The 21,224-nt window shown below is 50.7% G+C and overlaps 1 protein-coding gene across 4 annotated transcripts in view; it reads right to left on the reverse strand.

The window, feature by feature from the left end:
• Positions 1-5,996: 5,996 nt before the first annotated feature.
• CGNL1 (cingulin like 1) overlaps positions 5,997-21,224 on the reverse strand; it is a 157,174-nt gene continuing 141,946 nt past the window's right edge. For all 4 annotated transcript variants that reach the window (XM_078079283.1, XM_078079282.1, XM_036107017.2 and 1 more), the window contains 5 exons: positions 12,497-12,580; positions 11,665-11,789; positions 10,639-10,747; positions 10,170-10,333; positions 5,997-9,112 (listed from right to left, as the gene is read on the reverse strand). In XM_078079283.1, coding sequence (XP_077935409.1) covers positions 8,980-9,112; positions 10,170-10,333; positions 10,639-10,747; positions 11,665-11,789; positions 12,497-12,580 — 615 coding nt within the window. In that variant the 3' untranslated portion in view covers positions 5,997-8,979. The remainder of the gene's footprint in view (positions 9,113-10,169; positions 10,334-10,638; positions 10,748-11,664; positions 11,790-12,496; positions 12,581-21,224) is intronic.

Consider the following 21,224-nt stretch of genomic DNA (forward strand, 5'->3'; position numbering starts at 1 on the left):
GCTAACATCATACTCAATGGTAAAAAACAGAGCTTTTCCCCTAAGGTCAGGAACAAGACAAGGATGTCCACTCTTACCACTTTTATTCAACAGAGTACTGAAAGTCCTAGCCACAGCAATCAGGGAAAAAGAAAAAAAAAAAAAAAAGACATAAGGCACCCAAATTGGTGAGGAAGAAGTAAAACTTTCACTATTTGCAGAAGACATACTATATATAGAAAACCCTAAAGGTTCCACCAAAACACTACTAGAACTGATAAATGAATTCACTAAAGTCACAGGATACAAAATCAATATACAGAAATCTGCTGCATTTCTATGCACTAATAATGAAATAGTAGAAAGAGAAATTAAGAATATAGTCCCATTTACATTTGCACCAAAAATAATAAATACCTAAAAATAAACTTTAACCAAGAAGGTAAAAGACTTATACTCTAGAAACTATAAACCACTGATGAAGGAAATTGAAGACAAACAAATGGAAAGATAGTCCATGCTCATGGATTAGAAAAACAAATATTGTTAAAATGTCCATACTACCCTAAGCAACCTACAGATTTAATACAGTCTGTATCAAAATACCAACAGCGGGACACCTGGGTGTCTCAGTCAGTTGAGTGTCCAACTTTTGATTTCAGCTCAGGTCTTGATCTTGGGGTCATGAGTTTGAGCCCTGTGTTGGGCTCCACGCTGGGCATGGAGCCTACTTAAAACAACAACAACAACAACAACAACAAAAAACCACCAACAGTATTTTTCACAGAACTAGATAGAACAAAGAATCCTAAAATTTGTATGGAACCACAAAAGAACCTGAATAGCCAAAGCAATCTTAAAGAAGAAAAACAAAACTGGAGGTATCACAAATCCAGACTTAAAGCTATAGTAATCAAAACAGATGTTACTGGCACAAAAATAGACACACACATCAACAGAACAGAATAGAAAGCCCAGAAATAAATCCATGATTATATGGTCAATGAATCTTTGACAAAGGAGGTAAGAATAGGCAATGGGAAAAAGTCTCTTCAACAAATGGTGTTGGGAAAACTGGAGAGCTACATGAAAAAAATGAAACTGGACTGCTTTCTTTCACCATACACAAAAATAAACTCAAAATGGATTAAGGCCTAAATGTGAGACCTGAAACCATAAAAATCCTAGAAAAGAGCACAGACAGGAATTTCACTGACATCAGCCATAGCAACATTTTTCTAGATTTGTCTCCTGAGGCAAGGGAAACAAAAGCAAAAACTACTGGGACTACATCAAAATAAAAAGCTTCTGCACAGCTAAGGAAACAATCAACAAAACTAAAAGACAATCTACTGAATGAGAGAAGATATTTGCAGATGACATATCTGGTAAAGGGTTAGTATTCAAAATATATAAAGAACTTATACAACACGGCAGAAGACATGAACAGACATTTCTCCAGAGAAGACATACAGATGGCCAGCAGACACATGAAAAGATGCTCAACATCACTCATCATCAGGGAAATACAAATCAAAACCACAATGAGGTATCATCTCATACCTGTCAGAATGACTAAAATAAAAAACACAAGAAATAAGTGTTGGCGAGGATGTGGAGAAAAAGGAACTCTCATGCACTGTTGGTGGGAATGCAAACTGGTACAGCCATTGTAGAAGACAGTATAGAGGATCCCCCCAGAATTAAAAATAGAATTACCGAAAGATCCAATAATTCCACAACTGGGTATTTTCCCAAAGAATATGAAAACATCAATTCAAAGATACATACACCCCTATGTTTACTGCAGCATTATTTATAATAGCCAAATTATGGAAACAGCTCAAGTGTCCATCGATAGATGAATGGATAAAGATGTGATATATAGAGAGAGAATGCAATATTATTCAGCCATAAAAAATGAAATCTTGCCATTTGCAACAGCATGGATGAATCTAGAGAGTATAACACTAAGCGAAATAAGTCATTCAGGGAAAGACAAATACCATACAATTTCACTCATACGTGGAATTTAAGAAACAAAAGAAATGAACAAAGAAAAAAGGAGACAAACCAAAAACAGACTCTTTTTTTTTTTTTTAAAGATTTTATTTGACAGAGAGAGACAGCAGGAGAGGGAACACAAGCAGGGGGATGGTAGAGGGAGAAGCAGGCCTCCCGCAGAGCAGGGAGCCCGATGCGGGGCTCGATCCCAGGACCCCGGGATCATGACCCGAGCCGAAGGCAGACGCTTAACGACTGAGCCACCCAGGCACCCCTAAAAACAGAGTCTTAACTCTAGAGAACAAACTGATAGTTACCAGGAGAGGTCAATGGGGGGGAGGGGGATGGTTAAAATAGGTGAAGGGGATTAAGAGCACAATTACCATGATAAATAGTAATGTATAGAATTGTTGAATTACTATATTGTACACCTGATACTAACATAACACTGTCACCTGTATTGGAGTTTATGCTATCATTTTTCTCCATAAGATTTTTTTTATGTTTATTTATTTATTTAGGGAATCTCTAGATCCAAAGTGGGGCTCGTACTCATGACCCTGAGATCAAGAGTCGAATGCTCTTCCAACTGAGCCAGCCAGGTGCCCCTAACTATACTGGAATTTAAACAAAACAAAAAACAAAGAATCACCCACAGGGCAAAACTGATTAGACTTTGTAGAGTCCCTGTGTGGCGTTCTGAAGGGACGCTCTCTGTCACTGTGTGGATGGGGAGGCAGGAGCCTATCAGCTCCCCTGACCCGCACACACAACCCCCGCCTCCAGCTCATACACTGAGTTACGGAGACCGGGAGTCTAGCTTCCCCAGCTGGAGCCCTGCTACTGCTGGGAATGACTGGGGCGGAGGGCCCCCTTACCTTCGAGATGAGCTTCTGCACACAGCTCTAAGTCCTAAAGCTGGCTGTGATCAGCAGACGCCCCCCTTCCCTAGACACAAGGTGGCCTCCGTCCACTTGTAAGGATCCAGAGCCCATTCCCACTGGGACCGCTCCTCCCACGCTCGCAGAAACTATGCTGTCACCTCCGGGAAGGCAGCCCACTATCAAGCCCAGGAGTTTCAGACTCCAGCCCAACGACCTGGTAATCTTCAATGAGCGATTCTGGGGTGAGGGGTTTTCTTAGTGACCTCAGTGGAGAGTGTTCTGTTGAGAACAATCTGCTGATTTCAGATCGCAAGTGCAGTTTTGAATGTAAAACTAACATGAAAGGGACACTACACAATGAAGAGTATTGTTATATACGGCTCTAGAAGGAGCTCACCAGAGAGTAGTCTGGGGTTGGGAAGATGAATGTTCCCTGGGAACCATCCAAATTCCAGGACTTGCTGATGTTTCTGAAAGACCACCTTCCATGCAACGAGATAGTGGCAAGGCCCAGCGACCACCTTGAGCAGCCATCCCACCCCAGACAGGAAAGGCGAGCACAGCACCAAGAGGTCGTTGAAGGTAACATGAGAGATCCAGCAGCAAGTGGAACCAGAGACGGTTGGGTTAGATGAGCAGCTAAAAATCTGTGACTCACCTTGATCATGAGCTCTGTGGCTTCAAAGGCTAATTTGATTTCCACCTGCCTGTGATTGCAGCGCTGAGTGGGGGCAGGCAAAGGTGGTTGAGCTGCATAGAAACTCACACCTGAGGGGGATCTGAAAGAGGAAAGATCAGGAGGTCTGAGGGGTCTCTAATTCGGGATCAGATGAAAGACCTCTGTCCTCCAGGGCGGTGAGTGTGGGGGGAGGGGCAGCAGAGCTTCCTGGGAGCAGAGTGTGAGCCCCAGAACCAGACCCAGACTCTGGTCCTGCACCTCCACCTCCAACCATGTGCCCTGGGGAAGGTCAGGGACTATAAATGGGAAAAAAAGACAAATTTGGCATGCCATAAACATAGGAAAGACTTAATACTTAAATCTAATTTCCACTTAGTTTAATAATCCCCATTTTGATAATTGCACTGTAAGCTCCTACAGGTGCCAGACTGTGGCTTAAACCTTGCATCTGCTACAGCACCTGGCCCGGGGTGGTAGGTACTACTGCCAGGGGGGTCCCCACTCCAGATGTGACTTACAGCCTCCGATTCCTTACCTGCTGAAATTTCTGCCTTTCTCATGAAATTGTTTAATTCTGTTCACCCAGAAGATCTCTGGAATCATGCTCCCCACCCCCAAGGAGTCACTGACAATCTGCCGTGAGAGCAGGTGGGATTCCGTGCGGTGGGAAACTTGCAAACATCCCCCGCACAATAGGCAGTATTGTTGAGTGTCTTTTGGGACCGCTGGTAAGGGGCACACGCTCAAACCTCGCTTTCCTCACAGCGAAAGGCATGAATGCCTGCGGTGATTTTCAGCATTTTGGTCTGAGAGCACCGTGAAGGCATGCGGATCCCTCGGCAGAGCCTGGCACCCCACCTGCCTGTGGGGTTGTTCAGCCCCTGACAGGAACTGGCTGTCAGGTCATTTCCCCCTGCCATGTGAAAATTTAGAAAACTTTCTGGTTAATGACTGTCTAGCAACAAAGACAGGATCACAGCTGCTATCAACAAATTCAAGGAAGGAATGTCAAGAATGCAGACAAGGGTGCCACAGACCTGGAAGGACTTTTCCCTTTAGCTCTGGGCTCCCCTTGGGTCTCCTAGCCCCACCAAGAGGACCCTGGCGGGGGGAACCAAGGAAAAGGGGCCTAAATATAGTTTCAAAAGGAGATAATACCAAAGAGGGCACCTTTTATTAGAAATGATAAAATGATACCTCAATAAACCTGACCTTAAAGAAGAAAGTAAACAGCATTTATGCAAAGCCTTTGATGACTTATTAAAATTAGAAAATCTCATTTATGGGGCGCCTGGGTGGCTCAGTCGATAAGTGTCTGCCTTCGGCTCAGGTCATGATCCCAGTGTCCTGGGATCGAGCCCCACATTGGGCTCCCAGCTCGGCGGGAAGCCTGCTTCTCCCTCTCCCTCTCCCCCTGCTTGTGTTCCCTCTCTCACTGTCTCTCTCTGTCAAATAAATAAAATCTTTAAAAAAAAAAAAAAGAAAATCTCATTTATATCTGAGATGCTCCCTTTAGTCAGAATAAGAGGAGCCTAGGGCTGCAGCATAGCTGGATGGGCAGGATGTTTACATTGCTGGGGGCATCGAAGGGGCAGTGGGTAGAGCTCAGGGCAGTAAACAGCATCCCCTTGCAGGGGCCCAAAGAGTTTAGTGAAAAGCCACACAGGAGGGTAGGCAGTGTTGTGGGAACCTGCCAGGGCCGCTGAGGGACCCAGAGGAACAGCAACAGGAAGCCAGGACCACCTTTAGGACCAGAGGCACAAGGGGGAGGTAGGGTCACCCAAGTCCTGTGGGAGCTGGAGTCACGACGGAACCCCGTCCCCCCATAGGAGCCACCGCCAAAAATGTTGCACGAAGCAGAGAATGATAACAGAGAAATATCCAACCCCTACCTGCTGCTCCTGGCTGACCCCCAACAGAGCAGCCATAGGTCATGGAGGGACCCCAGGGCCGGCAGGGATCGGCCTCCAGAGGACAGGGCAGAGACTTCATCTGAGGACGAAGAACCAGCTATGTAGGTCCCTTTGTGGAGAAGGAGCCCTTTCCTGTAAAATGGGGACCCTGGTACTTGCTGTCAGCCTGCTATCAATCAAGAGAGATCATGTGTCAACTCTGATGGTAGGAGAACACATTTTAGTTTAGGAACAAGGAATAAACAGGGCGTGTCTGTTTATCCTCAATTATGAACGCACTTCCCATGTTGCCTTTTTCTGCAAATGGGCAGGCTGGATTTCTCAGAACATCACCATCTGCAGGCATATTAATTCTCCCAGTGTTTACCACGGACCCGCTCCCATCCTTCTAATTTCAGAAACTGGTTCTGGGCATGAAAGGTCACCGCGTTCCACTTCCTCAAGCAGCCTCCAGCCATTCACCTTGGCTGTTTCTTGGTGGACATGGAACCAAGCTCTGGAGAAAACAAGGGAGTTAAAATAATGGCAGAGTCAAGATTCCTGTCGGATGACACATTTATTGAAAGGCAATCCTGCTTTATCCAGTTCACGTACATGGAGGTAGCTGCCCACAACATCTCTTCCCCATGACAAACCAAAGCAATCAAACATCCCCAAAGCTGAAGCACAACAGAATAAAGCTTCTTGCATTTGTCAAAGGACACTCCGAAGAAGGAAAAAAAAAAATTATAAAGATATACGATGATTGTCTCCTCAGCATTGCATTAGGCCACATATTGGTTTATTAAATAAAATATTTTCTTTTTTTTTTAAGCTAGCTAAATATTCTTGAGTAGGGTTAGTTCTTAAAATAATAAACAGGAAAGAAAATGAGTATATAATAAAATCAAAGAATGATAGCATGTCAGAGCTGGAAAGGACCTTGAGCCATGGTCCTCATTGTATTCCAGGCAATCTTGCGCTCTGAGAGCACACGCCCCGCCCCCCATCAAGGTCACCCCCGTCAAGGTCACCAGGGCAAGAAGAGTGAGGACTTGAAAACATCTCTCAAGGCCCAGTCCGATGTTCTTCCCACCCTGCTACCCCGCACGCCTCACCTCCAGCACCAAGCCCGTGTAGGCTGATGCCTTTGTTAACATTTACAACGGCCCATCTTTTACCGTGAGGATGCAACCCTCTGAACAGGGATCTCTTTTCTCTTTCCATGGGCACTTTCGCCTCTTGCAGCCAGCCTCCTGGTGACCACGAGGAACTGCCAGGAACAGTGACTTTCTCACAAACCCCAGATAGACACTCGCCCCACCCCATCCCTCCGCCAAGTTCTTGCACCTCTGACCTTCTCCTGTTCCACCTGCAGTTATGAGCGGGCTGAGGCATTTGTGGGCAGACTGCTTGGCATATAGCTAATGACAGTGAGTGGAAGCAGCAGGGAAATCAGAAATATAGTGAGGGTCGGAGAACCCCCGGGGAATTCCAGTGAATCAGGCTTGTTGTGTCCCCAAGAGGACAGAGGCGCTCCAGGGCTGGGTACGGAGGGGCTAGGCCTCGGTGTCCGTTTGTAGGACTACTGTCCTGCACTCTAGGAGGGCATTTGGGTCTGTTTCATTCACTGCTGCATTCCCAGGGTCAAGGACTGTGTCTGACACATGGTGGACGCCCAATCAATATTGGCTCAATGAATGAATGGCGAAAGGGAGCAATCTCTCTGCACCTCAGATGAGTAAGCAGAGGTGAGAACCACTCCAAGCCAGCAGAGGTGGGGCTGTCCTGCCTCCAGGAGCCTCACCTGTTAGGGAGGCAGGGGTGGGGTGACACCTGCCCTAAAAGCAGGCTGATCACTCTGAATCCTGTTCAGTGGGCTCTGAGCCCTGGTGTAGCTAGGGCACTGAAGCTCCCTGCTCCTCACGGTAACTGTCATGGAGTTCTCTGGTCCACGGGCTCCCCGTCTCTTAGGATACCTGGGGATACTGCCAACCCAACTGAACACGATCCTCTCCGCCCCCGTATATAGACACATCCTACGAGGTTCTCTCCCTGGCCGTGGCCCTACTGAGCTGCCTGCTCTACACCCTGGCCCTGACCTGTGGGGGCCCGGCTGTGCCTGGACAGGGCCTCTGGGCATCCATGGGACCAGTGGCAGTGGGAGGTGACACCAGGAAGGCCAGGAGGAAGTACTGGGATACTACAAGACTGCAAGTTCCCAATTCCACATTCCCTGTAATGCTGCCCCAGCAATGTGACCTCACCCAATTCCGCATCCTTCGTGCCTGGTGCCGGCCCATGTCCCTCCGTCCCAGGAAGCCAGAAGGAGCCTTCCAGTCTGCACCTCCTGACTTTTTTCCCCTCACTTTCCTGACATAAACTCGAGATCCGGCTCAACATACCCCTTGTCTACACATCCCCCAGCTTTCACGAACTTCCCTCTTCCTTCCTCCCCACACACACGGGCCCGCTTACCCCCTCTCCTCCCTCCCCCCATGACCTTCCTGGACACCGCCTGCCTCTTCCTCACACCCTCCCATTCCCTACCCAGCAACCATCGGCCAGAGGAGGCTACCTGGAGGCCTGACGTGGGTGGACAAGAGGAAAGGACCAGTAAGAAACGACAGGAGGACCCCAACCCTCCAGAAACCACATGATTCGTCGAAAACCTTATTTACGAGTCTCCCCACCCCAACTGTGGAAATGAAATTGCAGTTGGTGACTGGGAATTGGTCTCAGCATGGTTCAGAAATTGTAACAACATTCTAGATAAAATAAGTAGGCAGGGCCACAGATACCCATGACCTTCTGACTTTCTCTCCCTCCGTAAGTTGTTCACCAAGACCACTTGAATTTCTCTTCTCGGGATTAACTGTCCCTTTTCACCACGACAATTCCTCTTTTCCAACTCTGATGTCAAAAGTAGTCTGTATTCTACCCTCTCTCTCTCATCTCTATGTCTTCATCCTTAAAACCTCGTAGCTCCATGTTTTAAAAAATAATAAGACAGATGTGTGGAGTTTACGAACAAGCCATCCTACAAGCTTCTGTAACATTCCACAGTGGAACAGCTGCAGCCCAGGAGAATCTGGATTCAAATATGTACAGTCTACGGCATCATCTCCTCCCCCGCACAATGGCTATTAAATAACAACTAGTAGCCTTTGGACCCTTCTCCTTGGCCAGGGAGGGAGGAGGGCGCAGGAGCACCGTTGCGAACAGTGCGGCAGACAGCTATGCAGAATCCGAGCTTCCTCCCGCTGAAATAGAGCCTCCAAACCCACAGTGAGTGCTGGTTCCTATGCCTCAGGCGCCAACCTTTAAACTGCTACCTGTCCGAGCGAGGAGAGGTGCGCTACCAACTCAGAGACCCCGGGAGGAATGCAACGTGGAGGAGTCGGCCTGTTCTGTGAGGAGGAGGTGCACGGGTCTTGGGTCTCGGCTCCGCATAGACGCTGCCTCTCCTGCTCTCCGCTGCGGGTGGCTGGCTGCCGGGCCCTGCCAGGCATGACGGGCCGCCGCAGCCCCAGAAGGGGCCTCACATCTGGCTGGTGGCGGCGCTGTCCTTGGGGAAGCTGTGGCTCAGCGGCACCTCATGGAGGCTCCCCCCGTCCGTACTGAGGTCATCATCGTCCGTGTCGTCCAGCACCTTGCTCGGCAGCTTCTTAAGTCTGCCAAAATAACAGGGGGCATGTGTCCCGGCCCTGGGCTGCAGTTTGTCTCTGATCGGGGATGAAGGAAGGGTCTGGGGTTCCCATGTCTCCACCCCTCTGGCTGCCACGGAAGCACATGAACCGGTCTGCACCTGACAGTTCCTTCAGCAACAGGGAGCAAACTGCCTGCAGGCGGCCGATGTTGCCAGGAAGGGCTGGACGGGGCTGGGACAAGTTCAGTAGGGCTGATTTTTCCTTTCGCCTCAAGCTACGATATGTCTCGTCAGGGTGCTGTTATTGATCCCATCTTAATTAAAAATTTTGATATCTTGTTTACCATGGGTTGTTTGCATTCACTTTATAGAACAGCGCATGAATTATCTATCTTGATTACTAAGATTTTTGTTGCCGCCTTAAATGGTGCACCCTAATGCCAGCCCTGGGGCCAGGCTCTTAATAGACAGGCCCTATTTATAGGATTCTCACCGGGCTGGGGTCTTCTGTCCATTTACAAGAGAACCACCTGGGCTGCCTGCATAGTCAGCCTCTGAGAAAGGCTCAGCTCTATGGATGAGCATGAACTTAATCTCACCCTGTACCCCAGTGACCCTGGGGCAGGGAAAGTGACCCCCACCCCAGGCCCCTTCCAGTCACGGCAGGGGGGCTTTAGAGGCAGCTCTCTCCTGAGACCAGGCCCAAGAGAGTCTAGTCTTCATGGGGATATGAAGCCAAACCTTATCTTATTTCTCCCTAAAAGCAGGACTCCTAAGGGCTGGTCTAGAGGCTGCCCCCTCCAGGGTGGTATGAGCTAGGTCTCCTGCTCTGAGCCTCAGTTTCCCCTTATGGACAAGAGGGATGGAATCTGTCTGGCTGACAGCAGGGGACTGGTATGGGGATGACACATGTGGGGTGGCCGAAGTGGATGTGGCCACTCTCGACTCTAGGATGGGATAACCCCGAGAGGCGACAACAAGGAACTGGCCAGACACCAGCACTAAGCATGCCCTGACAGTGGCGAGCTCTCCTCAAGTGTCAGGGGGATCACGGTCCCTGCGGGGCCGCCACGCTCACCCACCTTAGGTCCTTCTTCATGGCATTGAGCTGTCCCTGCAGCTGCTCGTTCACGTCCATCTGCTCCTCCAACTCCCTCTGCAGCTTCTTTTTAGAACTTTCTAGTCTGTCGATCTCCTCCTCGGCCTCCTCCACTTGCCGCTTCATGGCTTTCAAGCGCAAGCTCAGCTGCATTGGGAGAGAAGGCAGGTTGAACGCCGGCTGGTCACCCAGCCCAGCGGGGATGGAGAAGAGTCCAGCACAGAGAGGCCTGCAGTCCAGCCGCCGTCCTCCCCAGGCGACCAAGAGGTGGCAAAGGGAGCAACCGGTCTCAGCTCCGGGGCTGAGGGTTGCTGAACCCCCTGCTAAAGTAGGCGAGAAAGGCCCCATTGTTCTACAATGTACCTGGGGAGAGGGGAAGACAGGACTCAGTCTCTACAACTCTATCACCCGCCCGCCTGGGGCGGAAAAATCTGAGAATAAGGGTCCCTCACCTGGTCCTTCTGATCAGTCAGCGACAGGTGCTCATCATCCACCTGCATCACCAGCTCCTTCACCTTCCGCTCCAGCCGGCGGTTGCTGAGCTGGAGGCTGGCCCGGTCCCTAGAAGGGCAGGGGGAAGAGAACCGAGGACCCTCTCATCCAGCCCCACAGGAGGCCCTGGCCAGGCTGTGGAGGCAACGAAGCTCCAGCCAAGCGGCCTGGTCAGCTCGTGGCTTAGGGTCGGAGACACGCAGCGGTCAGTCCGGGAAGAAACGGGGGCTCCATGAAGGGGAGCGACTTGCCCGAGGCCGCAGAGCCAGCGACAGGCAGAGCTGGGAATGGAGCTGCCCTGCGTTCTTCCAGTCCCAAGCTTTACTTTGTAAGGCAGAGGGCCCCCGACTGCCCGAGTATGAGCGGCGTGGGTCCACTCCAGGCTGCTCCAGCCCAGCCCCAAAGTGCTACTAGGAACGGATAATGTACAGTGCTACATGCACGCACACCTCACCCCTGAGGGGCCAAGAGTAAGAACGGAGGCCAGTCAGGCTCAACTGGGTGCTGGCTGGCCCTCGGGCTATGATCTTGGAGCCAGATGCAGAGAATCTCCTGGAAAGGAGGGAGGCCCTCTGATCCCAAGCGTCTTCCACCCACTGTGGGGGTCCTGCCCATTTCTGAGCCAGAATACCTCCAATACCTCTGGCCCCTGGGGTAGAGTGGACCCCCTGCCTCTAACCCAGCTCCAACTCAGTAGCTGATGAGGCAGCCTGTCATACCGAGGGGTGGAAAGGAGCAGCCAGCGCAGCGCGGAAGCTGTGGGCTCAGGCCTGGGACGCCTGCGCTATATCCGCTGGCCAATATTCAGCCCGGCTACCTTCCCCAGTACTTACTGGCACCGGTCTTGCTTTTCTCGCCTATTGTACTTGCTCCACCTTCCTCACAGGAAGGCTCATAAGGACAGGAAGAGGCACAAATGGGAACGTGCTCTGCAGTGTGGACACCACTGCTGACCGGGCCTCCGCACCTCGGCTGGCCGGGCTCACCTCTCCTCGCTCTCCAGACGGTCCTCCAGCTCAGCGATCCTGGCCTCCAACTGCACCACCAGCCCCTCTTTGCTGGACCTGTAGGAGCCTTCCAGGTGGATAATCCGGCTCTTTAAGTCCTTGTTCTAGAATCAGACAGGGATGCTGTGAGGGGTTGTGCGTCTGCCGTGCTCTGTGCAGGGCAGAGTACAGGGTGGAGCCAGCACGTGGTCAGCAACTGCGATGAGCCCGCCCTGCACACGGGATGCATGGCCCTGGAGGACCAGGGGAAGCCGGGCATGTCTCTAGGGAAAGGCCTTGCACTCCACTCCTGGCAGGCTGAGAAGAGATTCTACCACATTCCCTCCTGAGCCCAAGTGAAATCTTTGGCCGTCGTAGGACTCCTGGATGTCAGGCAAACATGCATGGCCTTGTTTTTGTGTAAACCTACGGGGGGGGAGGTGGGGATGGCAGGAGAAACAGGTTCCTTCACCAAGATCATATAGGATATTCAGTGAAGAATTTACATGAATAGCATGTAAAAGAAACGATTCCAAAACAAAACAAAACAAAAAAAAGAAACGATTCCAATAAGCTCTGTTGGCAACTCATGGCCCCCATTTTTCATTCCCTTTATGTCAGAATTTAGCCCTCTTAGGATCTAGAAGACGCCACCCGTAATTCCTCCTCCCTAGCTGTTCAACCTCCAAGCAGATTTAATATTCTTGGGAAAACCTCTCTGGAAAAGGCCTTCAGAACACCTCCACCTCTCAGGTGAGTTAGGCCCCAGAGTTCTTGGGGTGCCATGCAAAGGAGACCCCACCGAGGGGGTCTAATCCAAGACCAGCCTCACCTGCCTCTCCAGAGAAATCTTGTCACACTCCAAGTCCTGCTTGACAGCTCTCTCCTGCAGGAGCTCGCTCCTCATCTGCTCCATCTACACCAAGGAGAACAAAAGCCCAGCAGTTAGAGGACCTGTCTCTGTATCCTTCGTGTTGATACGGTCCCTGGGTACCGAATTCCAACCACCAAGCCAGCTTCTCTTCATCATGCCATCTCCTCTTGGGGGCAGGAGCTGTTTCTTAGATATTCTTGGTTTCGTGATGATTGCAAAGACAACGATACAAACGACGGTAACGGTCATAGCAAACCCTGCTGTTATGGGCTGAATGGCTGGCCCCCCCAAAAGATACACTGAAGTCCTACCTCCTGGTACCTAACATATGACCTTATTTGGAAATAGGGTTTTTACAGAGGTAACCAAGCTCAAATGAGGTCATTAGGGTAGGCCCTAATCCAATATGACTGGTGGCCTTATAAAAAGGGGAAATTTGGACTCTGGGACAGACATGCAGCCAGAAAAGACAGCCACGTGAAGAGACACACAGAGACAATGCCACGTGAGGACAGAGGACTGGAGGAAGGCATCTATGGTCAGGGAATGCCGAAGAGCCAGAAAGCTGCCCGAAGCCCGGAAGAAGCAACAGAGATTTCTCCTACAGGTCCAAAGAGAGCAAGGCTCTGCTGATACTTTGATTTCAGACTTTCGGGCTCCAGAGTTATGAGATAATAAATTTCTGTCCTAGGCCACCCCATTCGTGGCACTTTGTTACAGCAGCTCCAGAAAACGGAATCACCTGCTTAGCACTCCACAAGCACTATTACTGTCCCCACAACAACCCCAGGAAGTAGGTAATCCTATCTCTGCAGAGGGCACTGGGGTGTAGAGAAGCTCATCAACTTGCATGGTGCTCAACCATCCCGGCCACCTCGCCCAACTCGGAGGATGTTCTCGGGGCACAGGACTTCCAATGCTAAAACTGAGCATCCGGGCATCATTCGTCCAGGGATGATTCAGTGATCCAACTTGCCCGAGATCTACACAACTAGTAAGAGGGGGAGCGAGCACTCATCTGAGTTCCTGACTGCTGCAGGGTAAGTTCAAACTTTGGGAAAGGCTTCTACACTTAGCATATTTCAGACGCTGCTAGATTTCTCCCTTCATGTACCAGAAACAAAAGTCAGCAAGAACACTGGGCAGCTCTTGGTGACCTGGCAAAGGCTAAACGTTACTGAGGATTTCGTCTATGTTAATAGGAAATGAGCCTTGGGGTGCCTGGGTGGCTCAGTCATTAAGCGTCTGCCTTCGGCTCAGGTCATGATCCCAGGGTCCTGGGATTAAGTCCCACATCGGGCTCCCTGCTCTGTGGGAAGCCTGCTTCTCCCTCTCCCACTCCCCCTGCTTGTATTCCCTCTCTCGCTGTGTCTCTGTCAAATAAATAAATAAAATCTTTAAAAAAAAAAAATAGGAAATGAGCCTGGTGGAGCAGTACCCAGAGAGAAATCCCATAGCCTGCCTCTGTTCCCCAATCCCCAGCGGGTTTTCAGCAGCAGTGACATGAACCCCAGACCCTGTTCCCAGGACTGTCCAGCAGAGGGCAGCCTGAAGAAGCCGGGAGAACTGACCGCGTGAAGCAGTAAAATAAACCACCCCTTCCTTCATAAGGTTCAGCCTGGGTAAGAGGTGCACCCACGAGTCCCTGGATGCCCGGGGTACACCTGTAACAGTCTCACTGGCCTGGTCTCCACTTGCATTTTCACCACCTGCACAAGCACCTGAGTAAAGGGAAAGCCCACCCCTCCCCCACCCTCTGCCTGGAGAGCAAGACCTTGCGGGGTGAGCCAGGGATAATAAGAGGAAACGCTGGGACAGGCTTGCATCTGCTCCCATCTCCCGCTGTCCCTGCCACAGTGCATGCAGGGAATGACAAGCAGCGTGGTGTGGGTGGCCCAGAGTGGGTGACAGGGAGGGCTGAGGAATGAGGCTGGTGATGGGCAGGACCTGGACCTGGAGAGGCTGAGACTCTGCCCACAAGTGAGGGAGTATCTGTGTGGTCAAAACAAAAAAAACGCTGACATTTTTGCATTTCTGGCCAGCAGGCTTCTAAGTCAAGGGAATTCAGAATTCTACAGCAGGGGACACTGACGCCCAGGGCAGGGATACATGTGACGAGAGAGAGCAGAACTAGAACCCAGGCCAAGCCTACTCACAGCCCGCTACTCCGCCTGCCCTGGCATTCTGGACCAACTTAGTGCAAAGGCCTCACACGGATCTAGGGTTCAAATACAGCGGTCATGTAAAAACCAAGACCTGGGAAGAAGGCAATCTCCTTAGGGCACCCTTGTACGCTGCAGGGAAAAAAGTGCCAGCAATGCTAAGGGTCAGCCAGCAGAGCAGGGAGAATTCCGTCCGTGGCCCGGCTCCCACCCCGCCTGGCCCCAGAGCCCTCGAGAATCCCCTGTTACAGAGGTGCTGGAATATTCCTGTAACTGCCACATGAGCACAAAGTCCACAGCTAACGAATGCGGGCTCACAGCCCCACTCTGAGCACGGCCTCCAAACCGGCCGACGCAGCACACGGAGCACGGAGGACGTCAGCACGGCTGGGCCACGGGACTGCCATGTGCCTCCCGGGGGAGAGTGTTCTGTTCACCAGAACACGGTTAAACTGTCACTGTGATGGGAAGTCATTCCACAGCCAAGCAGCGGAGGCCTGGCTTCTCCTCTGGCTCCGAGTTCACTTGTGTGTGACCTCAGCCACCTCACCTCCGGATGCAGACTCATTTCTAACACAAGGCACTTGAACGAGATAGCCTGTGAAGGCCCTTCGAGGTGGCCGGTCACACAGTGAAAGCACATTCTGTGGGTGCAGTGTGGCTCTCCCCGCGAGGAAGCCAGAGGCCCCTGCCCCCATCCTCCGGCCAGAGTAGCCGCCCCATCTCTCCAGACACTGAGGAGTGTCCCCAGAAAGGACATGAACGTACTTGCGTGCTGGGGGACAGCTGGTCTTGGAATGATGGGATAGGTGACAGGATAGGTTCGCTCCTTCGACGTTAGCAGCCCTAGGACACTGACAAAGACCAACACGGGACCTGCCCTAACTGTAGCCTCGTGGGGGGACAAACGAGTAAGTCCCATATGTGTGGCGCATGGCAGTGGTCACAGCCCAGGCATAGAGGGCCAGGGAAAGGGCCCCTCAGCTGTGACCCACCTGAGAGGCCAGGCTCAGGGAGGGTAGAGAAAGGGGCAGGAGATGGAACACAGCTTCCCAGACCAGGGCCACCAGTGAGTCAGAGTGGGAGGTAAGCAAGAAGATGGGGTGCTTGAGAAACAGAAAGCACTGGACTAGACATGCAGGGGCAGGAGACAGGCAGGTTAAGAGAGAGGGGACAGGGAGCAGTCCCATGGGGCCTGTTACTACATGGTGACCAGAGAGCTTGGATTGCACTTACTGAAGGAAGTCTTAAGCATTTTTACAGTGCTGCTCCTTTAGTCCTCCATCCCCCACCCCCCCGGAGGAGGTAGGTCCTGTACCAGCCCCATCTACCCCTAGAGTCCAGGAGAGGCTGCAGACAGGTGCAGAGGTGGGATGGCACCAGCTGAAGCCACGGGCCTGATGAGCTCCCCAAGGAGAACTGTATGAAGAATGAGGAGGTCCCAGAACTGTGCCCTGCGGAGCACTCCCCCTAGGGGAGACTGGGACGAAACCAGGATACTGCCCTGTCCCGTAAGCCAAGAAGGGTGAGGACTGAGGAAGGTCAGGCAGAAGGAAGCCTGGGGAAAAGCACCTGAGCTGGACAAGAAGTCGGCTCTGGAAGGCTCGGCAGAGAGGGGAACCCAAGTGCAGAAACTGGGAAGGTGCCGGGCACGAAGAGGTGGGAAAACGCCTTTCCTCAAACTCCAGCGGTGACGAGATGACAGCTACAACTGGAGGGCTGGGGATGTGAGGGCCCCAAAGAGGGCTGTAATAGAGGCGCCCCACACCTATTAGCAGGCGAGGTGAGAATCACGGAGAAGGGAAAAGTTACAGACGCTGGACAGTAACGAGAAGGGAGTTGAACAGGGAGACTGTGTATGGGGAGGGACAGGATGTAGGCCCGGTGCCGGGGGCAGCATGGAGTGGGAGAGAACTTTCTCTGAGCCTCTGAGAGACAGCATAATGCAGGACTTAAGGGAGGCAGGCTCCTGTAGCTCAGAGGCATGGGAGGGAGGGAAAGGGGCGAAGGGAAGGGAAGGGAAATTATTTTTCCAAAAGTGGGGGATAAGGAAGAACTGTGGGCTTGTAGAGAGAGAAAGAAATTTAAAAATTTAGTTGTTGTGAGGCATTAGGCTGAAAAATAGCAAAAGACAATAAAAGGCCGGCAGAGCGGAGACAAGGGTGTGGTTGTAGCTGGATATGGCATCTGCTTTTAGGGGGTCAGGTGGTGGTTTCTGCAGCTGTGCTCCAGGCCTGAGGACTGAGGAGGGAAACATCAAGAATCAAAAGCCCCGGGTGACATGCCCGGGGCGACTGCGAGTGTCCTGGGCACGTCTGGGCCCATCAATCCTCCTGCCACTCTCTGAAGCAGATGTTATCACCCCATTTTCCAGGTGGGAGGTTCAGGAACGTTGCAAGCAGCTTTGGGATTCTAGCCCAGGCTTTCTGGCTGAAAATCATTCACTCCTTTTCTCCCTCTCGGCAAACGTGGAAAACCCAGGTCTCTCAGTGAAGGGCAAATCGTACAAGGCGAGAGCGTTTGGGCGGGGACTTCCACAGTGGAGTGAGGCAGACAAGCTGCAGGGAGGGGCTCCGGGACCACCAAGGGGCCATGCAGCGCTGGGCCCAGACGGGAGTTCAGGAAAATCCCTGTGACTCCAAGCAGCAACCAGTGGCCAAGTCTAGCTCCCTCAGTGCCACTGACTGGAAAATCTGGGTCCTGCCAGGACACGGGCCTCCCAGTGCACAGGAGGGCTCAGGGGGGCAGCATCCCAGAGGTCTCCTCAGGTTCAAAACCTCCCTGGAGGGGCACCTGGGTGGCTCAGTCAGTTAAGCGGCTGCCTTCAGCTCAGGTCATGATCCTGCGGTCCTGGGATCGAGCTCCATGTTGGGCTCCCTGCTCAGCAGAGAGTCTGCTTCTCCTTCTGCCTGCCGCTCCCCCTGCTTGTGCTCTCTCTCTCTAACAAATAAATAAATAAAATCTTAAAAAAAAAAATCTCATTGCTAAAAAAAAGATCTCCTTGGAGAGCCCCAGGCAAATGGTGATGCTCCCAAAAAATCCCAAACAAAACAAAACAAAACAAAAAGTCATTATTTATACTCCCCTACATCCCTTCAAAAGATGGCTATTAAAATGGAAGTGCAAAATAAATCAGAGTGAAGAACAGGAAGGAACAAATGTGCAACCATAAAACTTAACAGTTACTGTGACGGGGCTGTCCATTTTTTCTTACTCTTTCGCAAACCAGGCCTTTTAGCAGGCATGCGAGGCTTCCTTCAATTCTTCAAAAAGGACAGCCTGACAGAAAATTCCAAAATAAGTCCACTACATGGAGCCTTATACAAGGAAGACCTTGTGAAGTGACGGACAATGCTCCCAAGGCTGGGTTTTACCGTAAACCAGAAGTGCTTTAGCCCTGTCAATACAGTGATCCCTAGGACTGGCCCAGTGACTTGAGCCCACATTGGGAGAAGAGAGGAGAGGTGAGAAAAGAGGAAAGGGGAAGGGATGGGAGAGGGGCGAGGAGGGGAGGGGCAGGGAGGGGAAAGAAGGGGAGAAGAGGGGAGGGGAAAGGAGAGGAGGGGAGAGAGGCAAGGAGGGCAGGAGCAGGGAGGGGAGGGAAGGGGAGAAGAGAGGAGGGGAAGGGGGGGAGAAGAGAGAAGAAGGGAGGGGAGAGGGGGGAGAAGGGGCGAGGAGGGGAGGGGAGGGGAGGGGAGGGGCGGGGAGAGAAGGGAAGAGAAGAGAGCCGCTGGCTTGGCCAGCTTCCTCCTGTGGACCAGAGTAGTAAATCTGTGGCTGGGAAAACATTTCTTTTATATAAGCTTAGTGCTTTACATGTCGTTTACCCTTCAACTATACTAAATAGACCAAACAAAAACTTTTCCAGTCAAATTAAAAACAGAACAGGAGCTGAAGGCAACAGTTTATCAGAGCTGGATTGAAGAAATGCTAAACCCTGAGCATCTTGATCGGAAAGAACAGTATCAGATTCCAGTGGGTTTTATGTCAGAGGCACCCATGACCTGAGCCAGCTCTCAGGATGAGACTCAGCAGCCTTCCATGTTAATGAGAAGCCAGAGATATTTATGATCGCTAATAACAATATTTCGCCCCATCACCTGTGTTTACCATTGGGCTGTAGAGGGCCTTGGGACCTACACTCCTGGCTGGTATTAAAAACACCAGGAAGATCCTCAATCATAAGAGAGGAAAACCATTATTAACCAACTATACACATTGGGTTTTAAGCCGCCCATACAATCGGAGCCAGGTCTGAGGCTAAGGAGCATTTCAATTAAAAGAAAGAAGCCCCATAATTGATCGTTCAGTCACTGACTGCAAAGGAGCCTTACTTCCCAGTACCACATCCTGCTGGATGCATCACCCTGGCGCAGACTGAGGAGCAGGTGTGAGCCAACCACCTGGAGCAGTTCCAAAAAGGAATGCAGGGGTCTGCAACTTCATCCGCTGGGATTTATTCTGTTGTTGCCAAGGCAACAGGGAAGCCTTACTCAGCCCCTGGAAGGATCATAAAGCCACCCAAAGCTCCGGAGTTGGTATTTTTCCTCTTGTCTGCCTACATTAGTAGAAGAATCATCTTTCCACTGAGCTGGGTCATCATAGCTTCCATGGCCAAGAAAACGCCTCTCCATTGAGGCCCAGCCCAAGTGTTAACTGTTTGTACTCAACCACCAAGAACAGCACAGCAGCGCCCAGTGAACTAGAACATCAGCCTGGATGACATGTTTAAAACACACCCATGCTGGGCCTCTCTTTTACTATGTAAATCCTGGACTCACTGGACAGTCAAGAGAAGATCATAAATCCTCATCCATATTAAAAGACATCATGGCCTTATTGTTAACTTGTGAAGAGAGGCCCCAAATGTATCTGGGGAGGTCTCTACCAGTCTTAAGTCTGATGCTGGAATGACGGGAACAGGTGGGAGGCAGTATGCCCTGGAGTCAAATCCTGGCTTGGCCTCCAAGCTTCATGACCCTAGGTGGTCACTTACAAGCCGAAACAATGACACAAAAGCAGGTACGGCAGGGCACACGGAGCCCGGCACTTAGCAAATCCTCCGTAAAGACAGCAATTGTAAATGGAGACACGGTTTTGGAGGAAGGAGAGAAAAAAGGATTTCTTTGTATTTAAACAGACCAAAGCCGGTGAAATACCCACTATTTAAATCAATTTGCCTTCAACTTACAAGCCAGAACCCTTCCTGAATCAGGTGAAACCATATTTGGGTGAGAAAATAAATACTCCTCACCTCTGTTTTACAGAGTAGATAAGACATGACTTTATCAAGTCTAAATTCATCCCTTCTCCTTCATGTTAGTCAGATTTGGAAACAAAATTCAAGCATCCAAAAAGTTTGGGAAAAAAAAAAAAATTCTGTTAGGATTTCCTGAACCCATCAGTCTGAAAAATTACATCCTGAGCATGTACGGAAAAGAACGGCTGGGAACTCACAAATAATGTGCCCAGCATTTACTGAGTGTCAAATGTATGTATAAGAACGGGGAAAAAAAACATACAAAGGATAGGATGTTTGATCTCATAACTGCCTTTTCTATTCTCTGTCCCCGAACAGCCCAGTTGAGCTTCCTCCTGGTCTCCCCTTCTGCTGTCCTTACTCCCAACCCCACCACATTAATCTTTTAAAATACTCCATATGCCTCACTGTCTGCTCTACAACCTTCAATGGTTCCCCACTGCCTTCAGGATAAGGTCCATTCAACACCCTCAACCTGCCTCTCCAAACTTATCTCCTACTATTCCCTTATGGAAACCAGAAACCTATCACAGTAGTCCGTTCATTGTCCCCCAGACACTGTAAATATCCTACTTCCCAATCCTAACTCACACTATCCATTCTGTCTAGGATTCCCTTCCCACTCCTTAGTTTGTCTAAATCTTACCCTTTCTTCAAAACTAGCTCCAGGTTCACCTTCCTCAAAGAACTCCCACCATCACCCCTTGCTATGATGGCCTTTCCTTCGTGAGCTGCCTGAATCCTGCACTTGGCATTTAGTATCTGTTGCTTTTTCTTATTAATTATCCATTTTGGGGGGCATCCTCCATCTCCTCAAACACTCAAGGACAGGGGCCACTTTTGATCATCTCTACAGCCTCACCACAATGCTATTTATGCACACAGTAGGTATCCAGCATACCTTATGAGCACCGAGCACTGGTAGAACCCTGCTTGGGGAGTCAGGAGATTTGAGGCCAGCTCTGCAACTGACCACCTGTGTGAGCTGGCCAGATCGGGGGGGGGGGGGCGCGATGATGGGGCTGCGCCTCAGATCTCTTGTGCACTGCACCAGAAGTCTGGGGAGAGGAACTTGGAGGTCCTTGCCAGATCTAAGATTCTGTGAAAGGGGTTGGCCATTTGCTCATATTGCTGGAAAACCATTTTTTTTCCCCCCTAGCTTTTCTACCTAAGCCCTGCCACTAAGACTAAGGAAAAAATGAGAGATGTTTGGGGAAAGCAAAATTCAGAAGGGGAGCTTATAAGAATGCAGAGTTTAAGTAAG

This window comes from Halichoerus grypus, chromosome 8, assembly GCF_964656455.1.
Source record: "Halichoerus grypus chromosome 8, mHalGry1.hap1.1, whole genome shotgun sequence".
Classification (NCBI taxonomy): Eukaryota; Metazoa; Chordata; class Mammalia; order Carnivora; family Phocidae; genus Halichoerus; species Halichoerus grypus.